Raw genomic sequence first — 22,317 nt, 5'->3', positions numbered from 1 at the left:
AAGTCTCTTTACGACACTTTAATCAAATTTCATCCTTTACAACAAAATAAGCTTTATTAATGTCATCATTCGCAGAGACACCACCAGAAATTGAATGTCCTGACCCCATCACTGATTATGACACTGATGGTGACGATGAACATATAGTGAAATACCAAACTCCCAGCTCAGAGGATGCAACAGTTGAATGCAATCCACCATCTGGGTTTGCTTTCCCTGTTGTTCAACACCTGTGATATGCATAGCGACTGATGCAGCGGGAAATCAGGCAAATGCTCATTTGTAGTTACCATTGGTAAGGAACTTACCTATATCAGCGTCTCAGAGTTTTAGTTTACTGTAAATATGGACAAAAATACTGTTCGAAGAAGGGTGTGTACTTCTTTATGTTTACCGGGTAGAAATATCACAATTTCAACATTCAGACATTTAGAATACTTGAAATAATTTGCATTTTATGCCTTCATTTCAAAGTATCAGAAATTACAACTCTTAACCGCTCTTGAGGGCATGTTAAACTGCAAAAGATGTATGTTTGGAATCCGATACTATGACAATCATGTACAACTAATCAACTGATCAGTTGGCTCAGAGTTAGGTGTATCAAAAACCATTCCTTGGATTTGCAAGGAATCAAACAGTATCCCTAGAATTTCAGGAAATCAAATTTTTACTTTTTTTTCTCTTTCTCTATAATATTTTTTTTAACAGTTGATAGTAAGTATGAGTATTTGTTCTTTCTTATCAAACGTCATGTCCATCCTGATAGGCTGTCTTCATATTTGGGCCGATTTATGTTGCCATTGCGACAGTGTTTGAAGTGATATCAGTAGCACCGGATCACTTTTCTTTTATTACGTTTTAAAATTCTTTATATTGTTATTGCATTTTAGTACACACTTTGAGTGATATACACGCAAGGAAAAGTCTCTTTATGACACTTTAATCAAATTTCATCCTTTACAACAAAATAAGCTTTATTAATGTCATCATTCGCAGAGACACCACCAGAAATTGAATGTCCTGACCCATCACTGATTATGACACTGATGGTGACGATGAACATATAGTGAAATACCAAACTCCCAGCTCAGAGGATGCAACAGTTGAATGCAATCCACCATCTGGGTTTGCTTTCCCTGTTGGTTCAACACCTGTGATATGCATAGCGACTGATGCAGCGGGAAATCAGGCAAACTGCTCATTTGTAGTTACCATTGGTAAGGAACTTACCTATATCAGCGTCTCAGAGTTTTAGTTTACTGTAAATATGGACAAAAATACTGTTACGAAGAAGGGTGTGTACTGCTTTATGTTTACCGGTAGAAATATCACAATTCTCAACATTCAGACATTTAGAATACTTGAAATAATTTGCATTTTATGCCTTCATTTCAAAGTATCAGAAATTACAACTCTTAACCAGCTCTTGAGGGCATGTTAAACTGCTAAAGATGTATGTTTGGAATCCGATACTATGACAATCATGTACAACTAATCAACTGATCAGTTGGCTCAGAATTAGGTGTATCAAAAACCATTCCTTGGATTTGCAAGGAATCAAACAGTATTCCCAGAATTTCAGGAAATCAAATTTTTACTTTTCTTTCTCTTTTCTCTATAATATTTTTTTTAACAGTTGATAGTAAGTATGAGTATTTGTTCTTTCTTAATCAAACGTCATGTCCATCCTGATAGGCTGTCTTTCATATTTGGGCCGATTTATGTTGCCATTGCGACAGTGCTTGAAGTGATATCAGTAGCACCGGATCACTTTTCTTTTATTACGTTTTAAATTTCTATATACTGTTATTGTATTTTAGTACACACTTTGAGTGATATACACGCAAGGTATAGTCTCTTTACGACACTTTAATCAAATGTCATCCTTTACAACAAAATAAGTTTTATTAATGTCATCATTCGCAGAGACACCACCAGAAATTGAATGTCCTGACTCCATCACTGATTATGACACTGATGGTGACGATGAACATATAGTGAAATACCAAACTCCCAGCTCAGAGGATGCAACAGTTGAATGCAATCCACCATCTGGGTTTGCTTTCCCTGTTGGTTCAACACCTGTGATATGCATAGCGACTGATGCAGCGGGAAATCAGGCAAACTGCTCATTTGTAGTTACCATTGGTAAGGAACTTACCTATATCAGCGTCTCAGAGTTTTAGCTTACTGTAAATATGGAGAAAAATACTGTACGAAGAAGGGTTGTACTGCTTTATGTTTACCGGTAGAAATATCACAATTTTCAACATTCAGACATTTAGAATACTTGAAATAATTTGCATTTTATGCCTTCATTTCAAAGTATCAGAAATTACAACTCTTAACCAGCTCTTGAGGGCATGTTAAACTGCAAAAGATGTATGTTTGAATCCGATACTATGACAATCATGTACAACTAATCAACTGATCAGTTGGCTCAGAGTTAGGTGTATCAAAAACCATTCGTTGGATTTGCAAGGAATCAAACAGTATCCCTAGAATTTCAGGAAATCAAATTTTTACTTTCTTTCTCTTTTCTCTATAATATTTTTTTTTAACAGTTGATAGTAAGTATGAGTATTTGTTCTTTCTTAATCAAACGTCATGTCCATCCTGATAGGCTGTCTTTCATATTTGGGCCGATTTATGTTGCCATTGCGACAGTGTTTGAAGTGATATCAGTAGCACCGGATCACTTTTCTTTTATTACGTTTTAAAATTCTTTATATTGTTATTGTATTTTAGTACACACTTTGAGTGATATACACGCAAGGTATAGTCTCTTTACGACACTTTAATCAAATGTCATCCTTTACAACAAAAACGTTTTATTAATGTCATCATTCGCAGAGACACCACCAGAAATTGAATGTCCTGACTCCATCACTGATTATGACACTGATGGTGACGATGAACATATAGTGAAATACCAAACTCCCAGCTCAGAGGATGCAACAGTTGAATGCAATCACCATCTGGGTTTGCTTTCCCTGTTGGTTCAACACCTGTGATATGCATAGCGACTGATGCAGCGGGAAATCAGGCAAACTGCTCATTTGTAGTTACCATTGGTAAGGAACTTACCTATATCAGCGTCTCAGAGTTTTAGCTTACTGTAAATATGGACAAAAAATACTGTACGAAGAAGGGTGTGTACTTCTTTATGTTTACCGAGTAGAAATATCACAATTCTCAACATTCAGACATTTAGAATACTTGAAATAATCTGCATTTTATGCCTTTGATTCGAAAATATCAGAAATTACAACTCTTAACCACCTCTTGAGAGCATGTTAAACTATAAAAGATTATGTTTTGAAGCCGATTACTATGACAATCATGTACAACTAATCAACTGATCAGTTGGCTCAGAGTTAGGTGTATCAAAAACCATTCCTTGGATTTGCAAGGAATCAAACAGTATCCTAGAATTTCAGGAAATCAAATTTTACTTTTCTTTCTCTTTTGTCTATAATATTTTTTTTAACAGTTGATAGTAAGTATGAGTATTTGTTCTTTCTTTATCAAACGTCATGTCCATCCTGATAGGCTGTCGTTAATATTTGGACCTATTTATGTTGCCATTGCGACAGTGTTTAAAGAGATATCAGTAGCACCGGATCACTTTTCTTTTATTACGTTTTAAAATTCTTTATATTGTTATTGCATTTTAGTACACACTTTAAGTGCTATACACGCAAGGAATAGTCTCTTTACGACACTTTAATCAAATGTCATCCTTTACAACAAAATAAGTTTTATTAATGTCATCATTCGCAGAGACACCACCAGAAATTGAATGTCCTGACTCCATCACTGATTATGACACTGATGGTGACGGTGAACATATAGTGAAATACCAAACTCCAAGCTCAGAGGATGCAACAGTTGAATGCAATCCACCATCTGGGTTTGCTTTCCCTGTTGGTTCAACACCTGTGATATGCATAGCGACTGATGCAGCGGGAAATCAGGTCAACTGCTCATTTGTAGTTACCATTGGTAAGGAACTTACCTATATCAACGTCTCAGAGTTTTAGCTTACTGTAAATATGGAAACAAATACCGTTCGAAATAGGGTGTATACTGCTTTATGTTTACCGGGTAGAAATATCACAATCCTTAACATTTAAACATTTAGAATACTTGAAATAATCTGCATTTTATGCCTTTCATTGGAAAGTATCAGAAATTTAAACTCTTAACCAACTCTTGAGGGTATGTTAAACTACAATAGGTGTGTGTTTGGAAGCCGTTAATATGACAATCACGTACAACTAACCAACTGATCAGTTGGCTCAGAGTTAGGTGTATCAAAAACCATTCCTTGGATTTACAAGGAATCAAACAGTATCCCTATAATTATAGGAAATCAAATTTTTACTTTTCTTTCTCTTTTCTCTATAATATTTTTTTAACAGTTGATAGTAAGTATGAGTATTTGTTCTTTCTTTATCAAACGTCATGTCCATCCTGATAGGCTGTCTTTCATATTTGGGCCGATTTATGTTGCCATTGCGACAGTCTTTAAAGTGATATCAGTAGCACCGGATCACTTTTCTTTTATTACGTTTTAAAATTCATTATATTGTTATTGCAATTTAGTACACACTTTGAGTGATATACACGCAAGGAATAGTCTCTTTACGACACTTTAAGCAAATGTCATCCTTTACAACAAAATAAGTTTTATTAATGTCATCATTCGCAGAGACACCACCAGAAATTGAATGTCCTGACCCCATCACTGATTATGACACTGATGGTGACGGTGAACATATAGTGAAATACAAAACTCCCAGCTTAGAGGATGCAACAGTTGAATGCAATCCACCATCTGGGTTTGCCTTCCCTGTTGGTTCAACACCTGTGATATGCATAGCGACTGATGCAGCAGGAAATCAGGCCAACTGCTCATTTGTAGTTACTATTGGTAAGAAACGTACCTTTCTGTATCTTTGTCTGTTCATTAGATATCGATCAAAGTTTAGTAGCGCTAAGGTCTGATCACTATTGCTAAACTAATAGTATCACTGACAATTTTGGAGTGGAACAAACAACTTTTAAAATATTAGTAATAGTAAGTTTTTCCACATTAAAGAACTGTGCGATGCACATCAACAAAACCAGCTGGCAATGTGGCCAATTGTTTATTTAATACTATAATAGGTAAATAAAGTGCGCTGTCCGGTAGACGAATAAGTAATATCAAAAGTAAAAGTGACATCCAAAATACCCGAAACCTTTAAAAATATTTGGTTTTACATCGAGAAGTCAGAAATGTTTTTGAAAAGCAAACGTTTAACGGCTGAAATATCCTACTTAACATTCACCGTACTTATTTTATGATATGTTACTAGTGTTTTCAGTGTTAATTGTTCTTTTTTTATCCTCTCGTTGCTTTCTCACCAGAGGATGGTAAGTGAAGAAGACACTTTATCTGTCTAGTTCGAACAACTGTATTGTTATTTAATACTATAACGCTTTAGTTCATTGCTGTGAAACTCATTATTATTTTCCCCGTATGCAATTTCTTTCAATTTAACCGTGTTTATCTACACTGAACATTTCTCTCTCTCTCTCTCTCTCTCTCTCTCTCTCTCTCTCTCTCTCTCTCTCTCTCTCTCTCTCTCTCTCTCTCTCTCTCTCTCTCTTTACCGTCTGATTTTTATAGGGACACCTCCCACCATCAATTGTGGAAGGGACAAAACGGTTAACGACACAGAGTGTACCGGATCAAGACGAGTTTGGTACGCCGTACCCACTGTTAGTGACGATTCAGGTGTTGTAGATTATGAGTGTGTACCTGCCCGAGGCGACTACTTCATTGTAGGCACGACAACTGTCACGTGTACTGCCACTGATGGAGCTGGTAATAAAGCAAACTGTTCGCTGGAAGTCACCGTTGGTAGGTATACACCGTTGGCCTTTTATTTGCATAAATTCGCAAGCATTTATTGTGCATTCGTTTACACTTATTAAGATTTCTGGTTATTTCGTGTGAAGACAGGCATAAAGATAACACTGGGTGTGAGCCAACATATGTAGAAGTGCAAATGCTAGTATTATACGTCACAATAACGCTTTTTATCTGACTCGCTACCCAGTGTTATGCATGTTACTGGAATGTTGCGGTAGATAGAGCTCATTTTGTTCCTGTTACTGTGTATCCATTATTGTGTATACACTTTGCAAAGTAGATTTACAAAGTTATTTTAATCGTTTCTCCAATTTTCTACATTTGATGCCCGCAGAAGAATGTGATGGTAAGTGAACCCATTAATCATTCTATTTTCTTGTAATAACTTGATGAGAAGAAGTCATCGATATCAGGGAAAGCATACGAATACTATAAATATTAAGGAGAATCGAAAATAGTTTTTGAATTAAATTGTAACTTGTTTAAAATAAGCTTTGTGTTTTACGACGCCTTTAAATAGTCACTGTAACCAGCCGTGTGATTTTGCTAAAACGATTTCCAAGAGTAAATGTATAGAAAAGTTTTAAGTTTTGTCGAGTAAAAAGGCTTAGCTAATTCTCATAGAAAAGACTTAAAAGAGGAAATATTTTACTCTACCTCTTTATTGGAATCATCTACAGACACTCCGCCGGTTATCAATTGTGGAAGGGACAAAACGGTTAATGACACAGAGTGTATGGGATCAAGACGAGTTTGGTACGCCGTACCCACTGTTAGTGACGATTCAGGTGTTGTAGATTATGAGTGTGTACCTGCTCGAGGCGACTACTTCATTGTAGGCACGACACCTGTCACGTGTACTGCCACTGATGGAGCTGGTAATAAAGCAAACTGTTCGCTGGAAGTCACCGTTGGTAGGTATACACCGTTGGCCTTTTATTTGCATAAATTCGCAAGCATTTATTGTGCATTCGTTTACACTTATTCGGAGTGTCTGGTGGTTATGTCGTGTTAAGACGAGCTCGAAGATAGCACTAGTCGTTAGTCAACATATGCAGATGTGCAATCACAAACACTATAAGTCACAATATCGCTTTTCATCTGACTCGCTACCAAATAGAATTAATGTCAATGGAATGTTGAGGTCAGTAGACCCCGTCTTGTTTCCGTTAATGTGTACCCGCCATTGTTTATCCATTGCTGTGTACAGTCTTTGCAAAGTAGACATACAAAATGATTTTATTTTTATCATCTTATTTTCTACATTTGATGCCTGCAGAAGAATGTGATCGTAAGTAAACACATTTTAATAAATTTTAGTAAGACATCTTGATGAGAGGAAGGCATGTAGTTCACGTAAGAGTAGTTGTACAAATACGGGGCAAGATATATGATTACTGTAAATATAAAGGCGAATTGAAAATAATGTTTTGGAAAAAAAATTGAAATTGGCTGAGTGCCTAACGACGATTTAGACAGTCAGTGTAATCAGCCCGTTGATTTTGCTCAACAAATGTCTGGAGTAAATGTATAGAAAGGATTTAATTAAAGAAATCTTAATTTATCAAATAAAAAGGTTTCGCTAAATTCACTTGAAGGGTGATGGCTGAAAAGTTGTTTGACAGTACCTCTTTATTAGAACCATTTCAAGACACTCAACCGGTTATAGGAAATGACGAAACTGCTGAAGACACAGAGTATAAAGGATCAAACATGTGATCAAATGATGATACCTTAAACTGAACATATTTGTGAGAAAGTCACTTCATGGCTTCTTAATATCACCTTTCACAGAGACACCACCAGAAATTGAATGTCCTGACCCTATAACTGATTGTGACACTGATGGTGATGGTGAACAGATAGTGAAATACCAAACTCCCAGCTCAGAGGATGCAACAGTTGAATGCAATCCACCATCTGGATTTGCCTTCCCTGTTGGTACAACACCTGTGATATGCATAGCAACTGATGCAGCAGGAAATCAGGCCAACTGCTCATTTGTAGTTACCATTGGTAAGGAACTTAACTGTATACCTGTTATTTTGTAGCTTTTCTGTAATTCTGGAATGAAACGCCTTAAAAAGGGTGGCTTATCACTATTAACATGAGTCTTGTATGTTAAAAACATATTTAAAACATTCTCCATGAATAAAGGATCAAAGTGTAATAATGTTCTTTGGTTTTGAAATAGTACGAATGAACAGCAGATAAAATCCAATATCGACTAATTTTGTTATGGTGTAGGATAGTGACAGTGAGACACTGTCAGCTTTCAACAGAGATTTGAAACCACTGATATTTGTAACATCCTTGTAATTCGATATTTGTAGTGTTACCTTTCCAACCAGTAGTTATATATCTTGTATCTTACACGATAATGTCCAAAACGACGGAACTTTCAGCGCACGTCTTGACGATAAATCATTTCCTACTTTAAATATCACATTTATTTGTTTATTTTCCATTTATCCGTCATCAGTGGATAGTAAGTATTATCTTACTTATTTCTTACCATTTTATGGTTTTTTTTGCCCGTAGGATTAGCATTGAATAAAACAAAGTGCCATATTTATTGATGGAATAAGGGATAACATAAGATCATAACGTTACGTTTCTGGCATTAATGTTGTGAATGTTACAGACTAACTAAAGTAACACGTACAGAATGTCACAGTATGTATTAAATAAATCACCGTTCGCAGAGACACCACCAGAAATTGAATGTCCTGACCCTATAACTGATTGTGACACTGATGGTGATGGTGAACAGATAGTGAAATACCAAACTCCCAGCTCAGAGGATGCAAAAGTTGAATGCAATCCACCATCTGGGTTTGCCTTCCCTGTTGGTTCAACACCTGTGATATGCATAGCGACTGATGCAGCAGGAAATCAGGCCAACTGCTCATTTGTAGTTACCATTGGTAAGGAACTTAACTTTATACCTGTTATTTTGTAGCTTTTCTGTAATTCTGGAATGAAACTCCTTAGAAATGGTGGCTCATCACTATTAACATGAGTCTTGTATGTTAAACACATATTTAAAACGTTCCCTATGATTAAAGGATCAAAGTGTAATAATATTCTTTGGTTTTCAAATAGTACCAATGAGCAGCAGATAAAATCCAATATCGACTAATTTTGTTATGGTGTAGGATAGTGACGTGAGACACTGTAGCTTTCACAGAATTTGAAACCACTGATATTTGTAACATCCTTGTAATCGATAGTTGTAGTGTTACCTTTCAACCAGTAGTTATATATCTTGTATCTTACACGATAATGTCCAAAACGACGGAACTTTCAGCGCACGTCTTGACATAAATCATTTCCTACTTTAAATATCACATTTATTTATTTATTTTCCATTTATCCGTCATCAGTGGATAGTAAGTATTATTTTACTTATTTCTTACCTTTTTCCTATGTTTTTTTTGCCCGTAGGATTAGCATTGAATATAAACAAAGTGCCACATTTATTGATGGAATAAGGGATAAACATTAGATCAAAACACATTACATTTCTGGCATTAATGTTGAGAATGTTGAAGAGTAACAAAAGTAACGCGTACAGAATGTCACAGTATGTATTAAATAAATCACCGTTCGCAGAGACACCACCAGAAATTGAATGTCCTGACCCTATAATGACTGTGACACTGATGGTGATGGTGAACAGATAGTGAAATACAAAACTCCCAGCTCAGAGGATGCAACAGTTGAATGCAATCCACCATCTGGGTTTGCCTTCCCTGTTGGTTCAACACCTGTGATATGCATAGCGACTGATGCAGCAGGAAATCAGGCCAACTGCTCATTTGTAGTTACCATTGGTAAGGAACTTAACTTTATACCTGTTATTTTGTAGCTTTTCTGTAATTCTGGAATGAAACGCCTTAGAAAGGGTGGCTCATCACTATTAACATGAGTCTTGTATGTTAAACACATATTTAAATCATTCCCATGATTAAAGGATCAAAGTGTAATAATGTTCTGGTGGTTAATGGTGGCTCATCACTATTAACATGAGTCTTGTATGTTAAACACATATTTAAAACGTTCCCTATGATTAAAGGATCAAAGTGTAATAATGTTCTTTGGTTTTCAAATAGTACCAATGAGCAGCAGATAAAATCCAATATCGACTAATTTTGTTATGGTGTAGGATAGTGACAGTGAGACACTGTCAGCTTTCAACAGAGATTTGAAACCACTGATATTTGTAACATCCTTGTAATTCGATAGTTGTAGTGTTACCTTTCCAACCAGTAGTTATATATCTTGTATCTTACACGATAATGTCCAAAACGACGGAACTTTCAGCGCACGTCTTGACGATAAATCATTTCCTACTTTAAATATCACATTTATTTGTTTATTTTCCATTTATCCGTCATCAGTGGATAGTAAGTATTATTTTACTTATTTCTTACCTTTTTCCTATGTTTTTTTGCCCGTAGGATTAGCATTGAATATAAACAAAGTGCCATATTTATCGATGGAATAAGGGATAACATTAGATCAAAACACATTACATTTCTGGCATTAATGTTGTGAATGTTACAGAGTAACTAAAGTAACACGTACAGAATGTCACAGTATGTATTAAATAAATCACCGTTCACAGAGACACCACCAGAAATTGAATGTCCTGACCTATAACTGATTGTGACACTGATGGTGATGGTGAACAGATAGTGAAATACAAAACTCCCAGCTCAGAGGATGCAAAAGTTGAATGCAATCCACCATCTGGGTTTGCCTTCCCTGTTGGTTCAACACCTGTGATATGCATAGCGACTGATGCAGCAGGAAATCAGGCCAACTGCTCATTTGTAGTTACCATTGGTAAGGAACTTAACATGATAGCTATTATTTTGTAGCTTTTATATAATTCTCGAGTGAAACACCTTAGAAAGGGTTGTTAACCACTAGTAACATGAGTCTTGTATGGTAAACAAATATTTAAGACTTTCTACATGGTTTAAGGATCAAAGTGGAATAATGTGCTTTTGTTTTGAAATAGTTTGAACTTTAAACGTAAGAATGAGCTGCAGATAAAATCCAATATCGACTAATTTTGTTATGGTGTAGGATAGTAACGGAGGAGACAAATTTGAAACCACTGATATTTGTAACATCCTTGTAATTCGATAGTTGTAGTATTACCTTTTCAACCAGTAGTTATATATCTTGTATCTTACACGATAATGTCCAAAACAACGGAACTTTCAGCGCACGTCTTGACGATAAATCATTTCCTACTTTAAATATCACATTTATTTGTTTATTTTCCATTTATCCGTCATCAGTGGATAGTAAGTATTATTTTACTTATTTCTTAGCTTTTTCTAATGATTTTTTTTGCCCGTAGGATTAGCATTGAATAAAAACAAAGTGCCACATTTATTGATGGAATAAGGGATAACAAAAGATCAAAACACATAACGTTTCTGGCATTAATGTTGTGAATGTTACAGACTAACTAAAGTAACACGTACAGAATGTCACAGTATGTATTAAATAAATCACCGTTCGCAGAGACACCACCAGAAATTGAATGTCCTGACCCTATAACTGATTGTGACACTGATGGTGATGGTGAACAGATAGTGAAATACCAAACTCCCAGCTCAGAGGATGCAAAAGTTGAATGCAATCCACCATCTGGGTTTGCCTTCCCTGTTGGTTCAACACCTGTGATATGCATAGCGACTGATGCAGCGGGAAATCAGGTCAACTGCTCATTTGTAGTTACCATTGGTAAGGAACTTAAATGTATACCTGTTATTTTGTAGCTTTTATATAATTCTCGAATGAAACACCTTAGAAAGGGTTGTTAACCACTAGTAACATGAGTCTTGTATGGTAAACAAATATTTAAGACTTTCTACATGATTTAAGGATCAAAGTGGAATAATGTGCTTTGGTTTTGAAATAGTATGAACTTTAAACGTTAGAATGAGCGGCAGATAAAATCCAATATCGACTAATTTTGTTATGGTGTAGGATAGTAACGAAGAGACAAATTTGAAACCACTGATATTGTAACATCCTTGTAATTCGATAGTTGTAGTGTTACCTTTCCAACCAGTAGTTATATATCTTGTATCTTACACGATAATGTCCAAAACGACGGAACTTTCAGCCCACGTCTTGACGATAAATCATTTCCTACTTTAAATATCACATTTATTTATTTATTTTCCATTTATCCGTCATCAGTGGATAGTAAGTATTATTTTACTTATTTCTTAGCTTTTTCTAATGATTTTTTTTGCCCGTAGGATTATCATTGAATAAAAACAAAGTGCCACATTTATCGATGGAATAAGGGATAACAAAAGATCAAAACACATAACGTTTCTGGCATTAATGTTGTGAATGTTACAGACTAACAAAAGTAACACGTACAGAATGTCACAGTATGTATTAAATAAATCACCGTTCGCAGAGACACCACCAGAAATTGAATGTCCTGACCCTATAACTGATTGTGACACTGATGGTGATGGTGAACAGATAGTGAAATACAAAACTCCCAGCTCAGAGGATGCAAAAGTTGAATGCAATCCACCATCTGGGTTTGCCTTCCCTGTTGGTTCAACACCTGTGATATGCATAGCGACTGATGCAGCAGGAAATCAGGCCAACTGCTCATTTGTAGTTACCATTGGTAAGGAACTTAACATGATAGCTATTATTTTGTAGCTTTTATATAATTCTCGAGTGAAACACCTTAGAAAGGGTTGTTAACCACTAGTAACATGAGTCTTGTATGGTAACAAATATTTAAGACTTTCTACATGATTTAAGGATCAAAGTGGAATAATGTGCTTTTGTTTTGAAATAGTTTGAACTTTAAACGTAAGAATGAGCTGCAGATAAAATCCAATATCGACTAATTTTGTTATGGTGTAGGATAGTAACGGAGAGACAAATTTGAAACCACTGAATTTGTAACATCCTTGTAATTCGATAGTTGTAGTGTTACCTTTTCAACCAGTAGTTACATATCTTGTATCTTACACGATAATGTCCAAAACAACGGAACTTTCAGCGCACGTCTTGACGATAAATCATTTCCTACTTTAAATATCACATTTATTTATTTATTTTCCATTTATCCGTCATCAGTGGATAGTAAGTATTATTTTACTTATTTCTTAGCTTTTTCTAATGATTTTTTTTGCCCGTAGGATTATCATTGAATAAAAACAAAGTGCCACATTTATCGATGGAATAAGGGTAACAAAAGATCAAAACACATAACGTTTCTGGCATTAATGTTGTGAATGTTACAGACTAACTAAAGTAACACGTACAGAATGTCACAGTATGTATTAAATAAATCACCGTTCGCAGAGACACCACCAGAAATTGAATGTCCTGACCCTATAACTGATTGTGACACTGATGGTGATGGTGAACAGATAGTGAAATACCAAACTCCCAGCTCAGAGGATGCAAAAGTTGAATGCAATCCACCATCTGGGTTTGCCTTCCCTGTTGGTTCAACACCTGTGATATGCATAGCGACTGATGCAGCAGGAAATCAGGCCAACTGCTCATTTGTAGTTACCATTGGTAAGGAACTTAACTGTATACCTGTTATTTTGTAGCTTTTATATAATTCTCGAATGAAACACCTTAGAAAGGGTTGTTAACCACTAGTAACATGAGTCTTGTATGGTAAACAAATATTTAAGACTTTCTACATGATTTAAGGATCAAAGTGGAATAATGTGCTTTTGTTTTGAAATAGTATGAACTTTAAACGTAAGAATGAGCTGCAGATAAAATCCAATATCGACTAATTTTGTTATGGTGTAGGATAGTGACGAAGAGACACTGTCAGCTTTCTACAGAAATTTGAAACCACTGATATTTGTAACATCCTTGTAATTCGATATTTGCAGTGTTACCTTTTCAACCAGTAGTTACATATCTTGTATCTTACACGATAATGTCCAAAACAACGGAACTTTCAGCGCACGTCTTGACGATAAATCATTTCCTACTTTAAATATCACATTTATTTATTTATTTTCCATTTATCCGTCATCAGTGGATAGTAAGTATTATTTTACTTATTTCTTAGCTTTTTCTAATGATTTTTTTGCCCGTAGGATTATCATTGAATAAAAACAAAGTGCCACATTTATTGATGGAATAAGGGATAACAAAAGATCAAAACACATAACGTTTCAGGCATTAATGTTGTGAATGTTACAGACTAACTAAAGTAACACGTACAGAATGTCACAGTATGTATTAAATAAATCACCGTTCGCAGAGACACCACCAGAAATTGAATGTCCTGACCCTATAACTGACTGTGACACTGATGGTGATGGTGAACAGATAGTGAAATACAAAACTCCCAGCTCAGAGGATGCAAAAGTTGAATGCAATCCACCATCTGGGTTTGCCTTCCCTGTTGGTTCAACACCTGTGATATGCATAGCGACTGATGCAGCAGGAAATCAGGCCAACTGCTCATTTGTAGTTACCATTGGTAAGGAACTAACATATACCTATTATTTTGTAGCTTTTATATAATTCTCGAGTGAAACACCTTAGAAAGGGTTGTTAACCACTAGTAACATGAGTCTTGTATGGTAAACAAATATTAAGACTTTCTACATGATTTAAGGATCAAAGTGGAATAATGTGCTTTTGTTTTGAAATAGTTTGAACTTTAAACGTAAGAATGAGCTGCAGATAAAATCCAATATCGACTAATTTTGTTATGGTGTAGGATAGTAACGGAAGAGACAAATTTGAAACCACTGATATTTGTAACATCCTTGTAATTCGATAGTTGTAGTGTTACCTTTTCAACCAGTAGTTACATATCTTGTATCTTACACGATAATGTCCAAAACAACGGAACTTTCAGCGCACGTCTTGACGATAAATCATTTCCTACTTTAAATATCACATTTATTTATTTATTTTCCATTTATCCGTCATCAGTGGATAGTAAGTATTATTTTACTTATTTCTTAGCTTTTTCTAATGATTTTTTTGCCCGTAGGATTATCATTGAATAAAAACAAAGTGCCACATTTATCGATGGAATAAGGGATAACAAAAGATCAAAACACATAACGTTTCTGGCATTAATGTTGTGAATGTTACAGACTAACTAAAGTAACGCGTACAGAATGTCACAGTATGTATTAAATAAATCACCGTTCGCAGAGACACCACCAGAAATTGAATGTCCTGACCCTATAACTGATTGTGACACTGATGGTGATGGTGAACAGATAGTGAAATACCAAACTCCCAGCTCAGAGGATGCAAAAGTTGAATGCAATCCACCATCTGGGTTTGCCTTCCCTGTTGGTTCAACACCTGTGATATGCATAGCGACTGATGCAGCGGGAAATCAGGCCAACTGCTCATTTGTAGTTACCATTGGTAAGGAACTTAACTGTATACCTGTTATTTTGTAGCTTTTATATAATTCTCGAATGAAACACCTTAGAAAGGGTTGTTAACCACTAGTAACATGAGTCTTGTATGGTAAACAAATATTTAAGACTTTCTACATGATTTAAGGATCAAAGTGGAATAATGTGCTTTTGTTTTGAAATAGTATGAACTTTAAACGTAAGAATGAGCTGCAGATAAAATCCAATATCGACTAATTTTGTTATGGTGTAGGATAGTGACGAAGAGACACTGTCAGCTTTCTACAGAAATTTGAAACCACTGATATTTGTAACATCCTTGTAATTCGATAGTTGTAGTGTTACCTTTCCAACCAGTAGTTATATATCTTGTATCTTACACGATAATGTCCAAAACAACGGAACTTTCAGCGCACGTCTTGACGATAAATCATTTCCTACTTTAAATATCACATTTATTTATTATTTTCCATTTATCCGTCATCAGTGGATAGTAAGTATTATTTTACTTATTTCTTAGCTTTTTCTAATGATTTTTTTTTGCCCGTAGGATTAGCATTGAATAAAAACAAAGTGCCACATTTATCGATGGAATAAGGGATAACAAAAGATCAAAACACATAACGTTTCTGGCATTAATGTTGTGAATGTTACAGACTAACTAAAGTAACACGTACAGAATGTCACAGTATGTATTAAATAAATCACCGTTCGCAGAGACACCACCAGAAATTGAATGTCCTGACCCTATAACTGATTGTGACACTGATGGTGATGGTGAACAGATAGTGAAATACCAAACTCCCAGCTCAGAGGATGCAAAAGTTGAATGCAATCCACCATCTGGGTTTGCCTTCCCTGTTGGTTCAACACCTGTGATATGCATAGCGACTGATGCAGCGGGAAATCAGGCCAACTGCTCATTTGTAGTTACCATTGGTAAGGAACTTAACTTTATACCTATTATTTTATAGCTTTTATATAATTCTCGAATGAAACACCTTAGAAAGGGTTGTTAACCATTAGTAACATGAGTCTTGTATGGTAAACAAATATTTAAGACTTTCTACATGGTTTAAGGATCAAAGTGGAATAATGTGCTTTTGTTTTGAAATAGTATGAACTTTAAACGTAAGAATGAGCTGCAGATAAAATCCAATATCGACTAATTTTGTTATGGTGTAGGATAGTAACGAAGAGACAAATTTGAAACCACTGATATTTGTAACATCCTTGTAATTCGATAGTTGTAGTGTTACCTTTCCAACCAGTAGTTATATATCTTGTATCTTACACGATAATGTCCAAAACAACGGAACTTTCAGCGCACGTCTTGACGATAAATCATTTCCTACTTTAAATATCACATTTATTTGTTTATTTTCCATTTATCCGTCATCAGTGGATAGTAAGTATTATTTTACTTATTTCTTAGCTTTTTCTAATGATTTTTTTGCCCGTAGGATTATCATTGAATATAAACTAAGTGCCACATTTATTTATGGAATAAGGGATAACATAGGATCATAACGTTACGTTTCTGGCATTAATGTTGTGAATGTTACAGACTAACTAAAGTAACACGTACAGAATGTCACAGTATGTATTAAATAAATCACCGTTCACAGAGACACCACCAGAAATTGAATGCCCTGACCCTATAACTGATTATGACACTGATGGTGATGGTGAACAGACAGTGAAATACCAAACTCCCAGCTCAGAGGATGCAAAAGTTGAATGCAATCCACCATCCGGGTTTGCCTTCCCTGTTGGTTCAACATCTGTGATATGCATAGCGACTGATGCAGCGGGAAATCAGGTCAACTGCTCATTTGTAGTTACCATTGGTAAGGAACTTAACTTTATACCTGTTATTTTGTAGCTTTTCTGTAATTCTGGAATGAAACTCATTAGAAAGCGTGGCTCATCACTATTAACACGAGTCTTGTAGATGCAGAAGGAAATCAGGCCGATTGTTCATTTGGAGTTACCATTGGTAAGAAAATAAAACTTTTCTTGACGACTCGTAAATATAAACGAGAAAGTCGGGATGGTCCCCTGTGATGGCCGATTGAATTACTTTCCTTTAGAAATTCTTATTCAAATTTTAGAGATATTTTACAGATATAAATATTTTACGTACCTTTTGTTAATTGGTCTTTCTTATTGCTCTCATTTCCTCCCTTTTAAGTTGACGGTAAGTTAATGATATTTACATTGATTCAATTGAATATATATCTTGATCGTGCATATTTCTTTTCATTAGCTCAAAAGTAACAGTGGAAATGATAACTTGAAAACCAAATCGTAAACAGAATCTAATTTTAACGGCCTTTCACTACAACATAAGAAGTTTGATTAAGTGTGTGCTTACCATCTTCCGTGTGATGGTGAAATGAATTATTATTGTATTATTATATAACAAAGGGATTACATGGGGTAAACGGAAAAAGTAAGGAGTCACAGTAAAGTTAAAAATTAGCGTGCAAGAGGGTTCTTCTCCTTAATGTTAACTACGATTTTAATGTTGTGACCCACCAATCCACACATGAGTCCTTCGTGTAGGTGAATTAAAGTTTTACTAATTTCAATTCTTCATGCTTGCTTCTCTTTGAAACATCCGTTTCAAGTGACTCCGCCTGAAATTGAGTGCCCTGCCAATATAAAGGTCGACGACAAAAAATGCAATTCACGAGAACCAGTGTCTTACCCGGCACCGATTGTCAGCGATGATTCTAATGTTGTTACATACCAGTGCACGCACGAGTCTGGCTCAGTGTTCATGGTCGGCGAGACCACGGTGACATGTACTGCCACCGACGGTGCTGGAAATGAGGCTATGTGTTCGTTTAAAGTCAAAGTTTGTAAGTGTTCATTTTTTTCTAAAAATACGATTTTTTCCCGAACGCTTGAACAAAATGTGGATGAGCTCGAGCTTTGTACGTGCAGTGACGTAGTAATTCTGATAAATGACGTAACTGCAGAAGAAGCCATAATAGGGCAAGTCATTGCCATGTTTTCGGTCGATGATAATGGACGTTCTTGTATTCTTTTGGATACACTCTTTATTAAAAATAAGTTGGACAAGGCATAAATGTGACCGAAAACACATTGAACGAAGGATACACATGCCAAATGCATGTAATGATGGTTGTCAATACACCATAGTTTTGTTGTTTGTACTGAAAATAGCAGAAGTTTGTTGGTGAACTCTTTGATACAAAGAAGCTCTGCTTCAACAAAGTTACTATCTACATGTGTTTGATTTCTTTGTTTCTTCTGTTCGATATTTGTGCAGTACCTTGTCCGATTGGACCTATTGTAAGGCCATGCCGACGATATCTTATTTTCTCGTGCTCTAAAACATGGATGGAAGCAAAGAATCATTGTTTAAGTCTGCAGCCTGAAGGTTACTTGGCAGAGATTCCCGATCAAGCAACCAACAATGCGATAGTGTCATACATCCGTAACACTGGCTATAGATTCACCTGTAAGAAGTATTGGTTTGGAGCAAAATACGATGGAGATCAGAATGAATGGCGGTACTTGGGTGTGCCGAACCGTTCTGCTCAGATGTGCTACGAAAATTGGGGCAACGGAGAACCAGAGATGCGCAACGGTTGCTGTGGACTGATTTGGTAAGATGCGAAACTAGCTAAGGTTATGCGTAAGAGTAAATTCACTTATAAGGAGAGTAACTATCATGAACAGATTTTACAAAGCCAGTTCTCTATTGATCCATTTAGGAACAAGTAAGTTAGGTTAACTTCAGAGCCATTATAATCTGAATTAAACACGATTGGAACTAATTTGGGATTATTGGATCTTCATAGTTTTCAAATTTCTCAAAAGTGTTAGGTGCCCTAGAGCTGAATGTTGTAATATTACAAATTACTCACGAAAACAAGTATGTAACTTAAAAAGAAAAGCAGATGAGCTTACATTTGCAGATAAAATCGACATTACCATCCAATTATCCCAAATTAGTTCCAATCGTGCTATGATGAACATTGAAAGATTTTTATACTTTTTGAGTAACTATCGACCATCTTTTTATTTTCGTTTCAATCACTTGCTATATTTATTCATTTTCTTCTGTCCATCGGAATCTATAACATTGGTATTGAAACCTCTAATTCTATCTTTTAGGAGCCCTAGAAGATGGGGGACACGAAATGATGACTGGACCAGTGCTGGCTGTACAGAAAAGAATGGATTTGTCTGCATATGTTAATCATTGGTAAGGATCTCAAAGTTCACACGTTAACTAAGTACTAGATATGGACCAACATTAAAATTAAATGTCAGTCATATAATACAACAGTTGCCCAGACTTTTTGCAGTAAACTTAATATACACACCCAACGTTGATTTGAAGAGCTTTTAACAATATTGCGAGACAAGGAGAGGCGGTGTTAGTGTATGAAGATAACATAATTATAACCGCAGGCTGGAGGGACTGTGCTATAATCTAATTTAAATCGTTTATATGTAAAACTCCACTTCATTGTACAGTGCTTATGGCCCCGCTATTTCCCTTGAAGACGGATTACAAAAATTAACAAAATAGTCATAATTCCAATTTCACCCATCAATCGTAAACATTATCGTCATATTGAGTCAATATAATGCCAACTGCTTCATGAATGCAAATCTAAGGCATGTAATGCGTCACTTGCTCAACGAATGAACGACGTTAGATTTTAATAAAGTCACTGACCGTTACTGATGAAAATTTTACTGTCTGTTCTTTCCACAGATACAATATCTTCATACAATATCTTCATTTCAAAAGTCGCAGAAAATTGACACTTAAATGCTTTATTGAATTAAATTGCCGATGTTATTCTCACTTACTTGCAATGCCTTATAAATAAATAGATCATGCTTAAAATAGCAAAGTATGTCATTTTTTCTTATGCGTGGATGTTCGTTGTCAGTTCACTGAGCTCACCACACAATCTCCACCAAGAAATTAAATGGCGGTGTGGCGTGGTTAATTCTAACCAAGCTGGGGAGTCTCTTAGTCGTTGACCGTGCGCTCCAACCAATCTCTGCTGCCGACAAATTTAAATATTCAAAACTAGGATTTATTTCAATCCTGCTCGTACCCAACTGCACTAGGAAAAATAATACCCTAATCTTCTTTAACTTTGACATTCGCGTCTTTAAAGCTGACAACCGTTGGGGCATCCATTATGAACCATCGATTCACATCCATGAAACCTAGAGCGTTTTGCAATTGTTCACGGAATCGAGGATCGATATCGAAACTGGTGTATTTTCCATTTATCTAAAAGACAGAAAATGTATATTTTGCAAAACGCGCAACAGCCAAAAAGTGGGTGTAAATGTCGTCTGTGGCAGAGATTAGTGTGTTTACAGCTAAAACACCCTAGCTAGGTTATAATTATCCACGCCGCGCAACATGCATCTATGTTCGAAGACTGCTCATCACACTCTTTTCAATATTGAAAATAGAGCCAGGAAATGTCGAATCAGGCTCAGACATAGTTCTATCAAATAGAGAAATTGAAGGCTGAGGAACGACATTTGAGTCAAAGACAGAATGCTTTGTATCCTCAACTTTTCATGCCATTGTGTCCATGCCATTAGATGTTGCCATGGCAGTCTTGATTTTAGCAGCTTTTGCAAAAATAATGTTTTCTGAAGTCCAACACAAAACATACCCCGTATATTTATAGAATTTCTATAAACGTGAAAAGCACGAAAAGTTGAGGATTCCAAGCATTTGGCCTTTGACTCATAAGGTTAGTCGCAGAGATCAAATAACGCCGATGAATGACTTAGTTCGAATGGCCAGTGACTTGCACCCTATAGAAAATATTCTGCTGCTATAAACTGCGAAAAAACATATTTGAAAAGTTGTAGTCACTGTTCTCTTGGTAAGCGGTAATTCTACTTTCGATAAGTGAAGTTAGAACTGAGTGTAGTTAATTGTAAAATTACAACTACTAACTACTAACAATATGAAGTATAAACTAATATATTAATGTTTGATATCGCATTACATGTAATATTAACGATTGTTTTTCGCTATGAAAGCTTCAACGCGGAGCTCATCATCGTATAATGGAACATTGGTCCATTTCTTGGTTTCCTATGTTATCTCGTTAACGCGAGTCGTGCTACCCTAAAATAACTTTCAAGTCAAATAAAAAACAAAAGCAATGTGAACAGACCACAGTATGGATATACAAAGAAGAATGACGTCACTCTGAAGTGTACATTAACTTTTCAGACTCGTTATCATTATAGCGCTCTTGGCGTAAACTCATCGTAAGATTGTAAAATACAGTTATGATTCACTTTAAAAAGCAAAATACTTTATTTACGTGTAAAGAACAATGCAACAAAAACGTCGATTGAGTAGACATGTGTACGAAAAATAACTCGTCTTTTTTATAAGAAATGACAACAAAATATCGAGAGAGAACTTTCTGTAAGACGAATGGCGTGTTTTGTTACTTTTGTACGATCCATCTACAATGACAGTTTGGAATTTATATGCCAAGCAGATACGCCACACACAATTACATATAATTTTTTTCGTTGGTTTCATGAGGATCTAGAAACGATGTAAACTTTACATTTCATTGGACATGACTCAGAGAAATATGTGTGCACTGACTGTGTCTTTTCACCAAATGCAATTCAAAAACTTTCCACAAAATGACACTCTCTTTACAATATTCTTAAAGCCTTCTCTATGGACTTGCGGGATCACTTTAAAATTCTTTCAGAATATCAGAAGACTGACAGACACGGCCAAGTGAACAGTAAATCAATGTTATAGATTGGACGTAACCACACTTTCATTTCCGTGAAATGCAATTTTTATGCAAATTAACCCTCCTTGCAAATCGTCTTACCATGACACTTACTACGTCTTACAATAGCTCTGATTAGGTTAATGAATTTATCAGCGATGACATCAGTCCA

At 35.7% G+C, this 22,317-nt stretch overlaps 1 protein-coding gene and 1 long non-coding RNA gene across 2 annotated transcripts; both read left to right on the top strand.

The window, feature by feature from the left end:
• Positions 1–59: 59 nt before the first annotated feature.
• Positions 60–17,236, top strand: LOC139145885 (hyalin-like). Its single transcript, XM_070717325.1, has 20 exons — positions 60–205; positions 1,090–1,220; positions 1,930–2,151; positions 2,857–2,985; positions 3,787–4,008; positions 4,718–4,939; positions 5,419–5,424; positions 5,732–5,914; positions 6,607–6,840; positions 7,721–7,942; positions 8,632–8,853; positions 9,542–9,600; positions 10,624–10,777; positions 11,471–11,692; positions 12,384–12,605; positions 13,295–13,516; positions 14,226–14,447; positions 15,137–15,358; positions 16,069–16,290; positions 16,980–17,236. The coding sequence occupies exons 1-20, from the start codon at positions 60–62 to the stop codon at positions 17,234–17,236; spliced, it is 3,741 nt and encodes a 1,246-aa protein (XP_070573426.1).
• An 836-nt stretch (positions 17,237–18,072) lies between these two features.
• Positions 18,073–20,215, top strand: LOC139143813 (uncharacterized). The gene is made up of 4 exons (XR_011554676.1): positions 18,073–18,218; positions 18,653–18,992; positions 19,504–19,594; positions 20,114–20,215. It is a non-coding gene; the product is annotated as an uncharacterized lncRNA (long non-coding RNA).
• The last annotated feature ends 2,102 nt before the right edge of the window (positions 20,216–22,317 follow it).

The sequence above is a fragment of the Ptychodera flava genome, chromosome 1 (assembly GCF_041260155.1).
Source record: "Ptychodera flava strain L36383 chromosome 1, AS_Pfla_20210202, whole genome shotgun sequence".
Taxonomy (NCBI): Eukaryota; Metazoa; Hemichordata; class Enteropneusta; family Ptychoderidae; genus Ptychodera; species Ptychodera flava.
Note: the sequence above shows the minus strand (reverse complement) of the source record. Positions and strands in the feature narration are given on the sequence as shown.

Bases quoted from the DNA above. Each gene is read 5' to 3' on its own strand.
- LOC139145885 (XM_070717325.1), top strand. From the start codon at position 60: ATGTCATCATTCGCAGAGACACCACCAGAAATTGAATGTCCTGACCCC. The intron at 4,009-4,717 runs GTAAGGAACTTA...CATCATTCGCAG, and splicing joins CTCATTTGTAGTTACCATTG to AGACACCACCAGAAATTGAA. The intron at 14,448-15,136 runs GTAAGGAACTAA...CACCGTTCGCAG, and splicing joins CTCATTTGTAGTTACCATTG to AGACACCACCAGAAATTGAA.